This window comes from Hipposideros armiger, unplaced genomic scaffold (genome assembly GCF_001890085.2).
Source record: "Hipposideros armiger isolate ML-2016 unplaced genomic scaffold, ASM189008v1 scaffold_47, whole genome shotgun sequence".
NCBI classification, from domain to species: Eukaryota; Metazoa; Chordata; class Mammalia; order Chiroptera; family Hipposideridae; genus Hipposideros; species Hipposideros armiger.
Genome location: NW_017731397.1, coordinates 4,090,430 through 4,093,475, shown reverse-complemented (window position 1 = coordinate 4,093,475; position 3,046 = coordinate 4,090,430). Strand labels below are relative to the sequence as shown.

Below are 3,046 nucleotides of genomic sequence, written 5' to 3'. Positions count from 1 at the left end.
CGCATATCTCTAAACAGTGGTTTTCAAAATGTGGTCCCAGGACCAGCAGCTTCACCATCGCCTGGGAACCTGTTAGGAAGGCAAATTCTGGGGCCCCACTTCAGACTCACGGCATCGGAAACTCGGGGTGTGGGGCGGCGGAGCACCTGTGTTTTTAACAAGCCCTCCAGGTGATTCTGATGCCACTAAAGTTTGGGATCCACTGACTGAAAGAGAAACCAGTCGACTGTATCGTGCTTTAAGATAAAAAAATGTACATACACTAGTAATATTAACGATGTTTATCACCATCAAGAGGAAAGCTAAAAAAAAAGTGGTGTTCTATTCATTAGACCTTCTCTAGAAAAGGCTGTGCAGTTGGGTTAGACCCTTCACTCAGAAGGAGTCTCCTTTACAGAGCTTTATTGCTGGTCACATTTCGATGGTGCTGGGCTTTAGCTGCTGCCCCAGCCCGGCCGCCTCACCTCTTCAGCCACAGCAGAGCCTCCGTGGCTGAGTTCCTAACCTGGGCGACCTCTGCCTCCACTTCATGCAGCACTATCTTCTGGAGGGTGGTAAACTCCTCCTTGTTGGTGATGTACTTCTGATTCACCTTCTGAGGAAAAGCAGGGAAACCACGCAAGTTAAAAACGGAACGCTCCCCAGCGAATCAGTACAGTAGTGAGCCATCTACGTTTGTCAAGCAGGCTTCCAAGAAATCAAAATAAATGAGGCCTCTATTACTTTCTTCCTTACGTGTTCAAGGTGATGTGTGTTTTTGCCTGAGAAGTCTTACGAGGCTTAAGCTAGAATTAAAGAGTCTTAGGGTTTTAAAGTACTGTCATTAAAGTATTTTGTTTTCTGCCTCAGAACCTTTCTCACTGCTGGCCTATACTTTTTTATCCTGAATATAAAATGCAACAACCATGTGTTTCTAAGTGAGATTTCATGCAACTCTTTCCTCCAAACATACAGTCACCCCAGAGACAAGCTAGTACATTCACCTTAATATTTCCAACAAGATCCATTTTAACAGGAGCAAACACTGTAGGGCCAAGTTTGTCTACAAGAAAAGATTAAAAACATCTTTGAAAAAGCAATATTTTCAAGTGGAAAATATTTTTTTATAGTAACAGTAAATTTCTCAGGTTCCCACCCCTACCCCCAACTTTTATTTTTTACTTTTAAATCCTTTTCTAAACATATGCTTCAAAAGCTTCTAGGCTACTCTCATCGCCTTTTTCTATTATTCCTCAGAGGTGAGTAACTGTAATAAGCTTCTAAGTGGCAGGTGAGAATAATCTTATATGCTTAGAAGCCATATTGTAATCCTGAGGGCTGCACTGTTCAATATGGTAGCCGCTAGATTGGTGGTCACTCAGTGCTTGCAGTGGAGCTATTCCAGACTGAAATATACCGTAAGTGTAAAGTCATACCAGATTTCAAAGACTCAGTACCACAAAAGAATGCAAAATATCTCATTAATGATTCTTTTATATTGATTACATGTTGAGATGGTATTTTGGATATACTAAGTTAAATAAAATACATTATAAAAATTAGTTTTATCTGTTATATTTTACTATTTTAATGTGCCTGCTAGAAAATTNGAAGTTATTTAGCTAGTTATAAAGCAATTGGTCAGGCCTATTTATCAAAGTCATTCATATTCTAGACTTTAAAGATAAAAATCTATTATTTCTGTCCCAATGTGTTTTAAAATGAGATCTGAGATTTAAAAAACTGGTCTATAATAATCTTAATTACAAAAAATTAATCTGAAGAACAAAGTGGCTACATTTCACACCAGGGATGTGGTCTTGAAGGCTTTAAATAATTCAATGCACACAAAATTCAAAATTGATTTTTCCATAGGAATAAATGCATCCTCAGGAGGTATAGGCCTACATCACCAGAGTGCATTTTTATCTCAGTGCTCCCTTTTATTTTCTATGCATCATCTCCAATAGTTTACAGTGTTTATTCCTAAATTAACACACAGAGTATCATGGGGGTTGTTTGACCTTTTTCATCATGTTTTATTCTGATCTAAATTCTATTCCAAACTTATGTGCCATTTTCATGTGCTAGTTTCAGCACTATTACAAGTACTACCACCATTTAATCAAGGTGACATTATAATAGAAATACAAATATTTTCAACCGTAACAAGAGTGGGGAGCAGTGAGTGCCCTGGGCTGAAGGTCACTGGGGCTGGGGCCACATTTTGAGAGCCTTTAGATGCCATGGAAAGGATTCTGAACTTCCCACCGGAGGCACACTGGCAATTAAAAAAAATATATAACACTTACTGCCTCTTTTTTTTTGGATTCCATGAGTAATGCTTGCTCAGTGTTAAAAATAAGGAAAACACAAAAAGAAACTAAAGAAACCTATAAGCATGCCTCTCAGAGATAACCACGGTGGACACTCTGGGGATATATCTCTTAGTCTTTTTTTCCTATTCAGGTAGTTTATTTTCTTCTGCTAACAATCACGACCAATCTGATTTGGAATTGCGGCAGGGAAGTAACAAGGTGAGAGTCACATTTCTTTACAGTGCACGGCGTATGCAGCCATCCTGGTCCCTGAGCCTTCAGCTCCAAAGCCCACCTGGCTGGATAAGCTGCCTGTTAACGAAGGCTCTGGACCCAATGCTATGGCAGCCTCAGAGACGTGATACCTTCCCTACACTTTGCCATTTAATCCAATCATTCCAAAAAACCCAGAGACTTTTCACCCTGCCCCCTTCTGCAGGACAGCAAGAAAGCACGAGTGCTGTGAGTCCTAATGATGTGCGCAGCCTGGCCTAAGAAAGAGGAAGTGTTTGTACAACAGCACGATCTGTGTCCTCCCACCTGGCCCTTCAAGAGGACGCAGCTATTCCTTATTGTGGCATCACCTGGCCAGAGAAGAACCCTACCAGGGAACATGTGGGCCTGATGGTCTCATGGGAAAAGAGGGTATCAGGGAATTGGGGCTGTCTCCTCACTCAGGCCCAGGAAGACCACTGCTGCAATTTAAAACCAACAAATGAAATAAAATTCATTAAAAAACAAAAACAAAA

At 40.5% G+C, this 3,046-nt stretch overlaps 1 protein-coding gene across 1 annotated transcript in view; it reads right to left on the bottom strand.

Annotated features, from left to right (window-relative positions):
* Nucleotides 1-3,046, bottom strand: part of PLEKHA8 (pleckstrin homology domain containing A8) — a 54,990-nt gene that overhangs the window by 26,803 nt on the left and 25,141 nt on the right. The window contains exons 8-9 of the mRNA XM_019639878.1: nt 984-1,047; nt 465-595 (exon numbers count right to left, since the gene is read on the bottom strand). Coding sequence (XP_019495423.1) covers nt 465-595; nt 984-1,047 — 195 coding nt within the window. The remainder of the gene's footprint in view (nt 1-464; nt 596-983; nt 1,048-3,046) is intronic.